General features: G+C 63.4%; 1 protein-coding gene across 1 annotated transcript in view; it reads right to left on the bottom strand.

Moving 5' to 3' along the window:
• The window catches only part of POLR1A (RNA polymerase I subunit A), a 78,486-nt gene that overhangs the window by 702 nt on the left and 76,284 nt on the right, over positions 1–1,500 (bottom strand). The window contains exons 32-33 of the mRNA XM_007466744.1: positions 545–662; positions 1–58 (exon numbers count right to left, since the gene is read on the bottom strand). Coding sequence (XP_007466806.1) covers positions 1–58; positions 545–662 — 176 coding nt within the window. The remainder of the gene's footprint in view (positions 59–544; positions 663–1,500) is intronic.

The raw sequence follows: 1,500 nt of genomic DNA, 5'->3' as shown, positions 1-1,500 counted from the left end.
CCCTCAAAGCACATGTAGTCAGCGACCAGGGAGAGATGGCGGGGGTCGATGGCGATGCCTGTCACGTGGGCGGCAACCGAAGGGAGGGTTAAGCAGTGACGAGGGGACGGTGGGAGCCGCATCGCCTGACACGAGGGCGCCCCCCTCCAGCTCCGTCACCTACTCACTCAGCTCCCTAAACCCCGACCTCGGCGGGCAGCCCTCCCTCCCCGTCACCATTACTACATCTCTCTCCACTTCTATCCAGCAGCGCGGAAAGCAGCCTTGCAGGACACGAGACCCTAAAGCACTGTTTGCACTTGGGAACTGAAACCCTGAAGGCAGGATGGGGAAGCAGACTCTCCCTCAGAGGCCAGCAGACGAGAAACACGCTAGGAGGCCTCGGGGACGGGACTGACAAGACTGACCCACAAGGGACTCCCTCTCCACGGTGGCTCTGAGGATCCCCTACGGGCTCCATGCTCACCGTGCCCCTATTTCAGTTCCCTGCGGAGCTGGATTGACACCCCGGGACCTCCCGAGCGCCACCCGCAGCCCCTCTTACCGTACACGGCGAACACATCCTTGATCTCCTTCTCGATCACCCGCAGTGCGGCCTCGATGCCGTACGTGCTGGCCATGGCATGGATGTCATTGGAATAGAGGCGGCGCAAATCCAGAACCTGGGGGAGGAGGGAGGGGTTGGTTTGGAGGGCCTGGCCTTCTGCGCCTTCCTGCGGACACACCCCGCCCAGGCCGCCCCCCCTCCTTGGCTGGCACTCAAGCACAGCTGATGACAAAGTAGTCGCGAGGTGGCCCAGGACTAGCGAAAGGAAACTGCAGGCAGAGCTGCCAACAGCATGTTGGCCAGGCCCCAAGGTCTGTCTCATCATCACCAGGGCTAGAGGATGACTTGGTACCCGCTTTACAGTCAACAGGAAAAAAGGTGTTTGTCTATTTAACGGAGAGACCTGTTTCCTAGGATAGAGGCTTCCCCTGGTAGGCGAGGCAAGTTCCTCAGCAGAGACCCAAACACCTCCCCCAGGCATGGGGAGCAGGGCTGGGCCTGCTGCATGGGGGTCAGCTGGGCCCCATCAGGGGCCTGGGGCTCCAGGTCGGCTGCCCCGGGGGGCCCACGGTGGCTCTGCACTGTGGCAGGTCACCCCCAGAGGCAACAGCAGAGACGCTGGTGGCCTGCCTGGTCTCGTCGGGACAAATCCCACGAGCACGAAGCGGAGCTTGGCCTGTCAGTGGCTGGCTCTCGGGAGGCATGAGCCCTGCCTGCTGCGTCCTCCGGGAAAGCAGCCTGTGAGAGGCTCCGGGGCAGAAGGGGCCTTAGTGGTGCAGTGCTGTGTGGGGCGGAGGGGTGCGTGTGAGGCCGGAGAGCCTCGCCAGCTTGGTGCGCGTGGACTAGGGAAGAGTGAGCTGGTCCCGGCAACTCAGAATTCTGTGGGGAAAACGCGCGCCCACGGGTCGACAGCACCTCGCAAGGCTCCGGGAGGCTCAGTGAAGCGGGGGCGG

The sequence above is a fragment of the Lipotes vexillifer genome, unplaced genomic scaffold (assembly GCF_000442215.2).
Source record: "Lipotes vexillifer unplaced genomic scaffold, Lipotes_vexillifer_v1.1 scaffold1158, whole genome shotgun sequence".
NCBI lineage: Eukaryota > Metazoa > Chordata > Mammalia > Artiodactyla > Lipotidae > Lipotes > Lipotes vexillifer.
The sequence above is the reverse complement of the archived record's forward strand: the minus strand, read 5'-3'. Positions and strand labels throughout refer to the sequence as shown.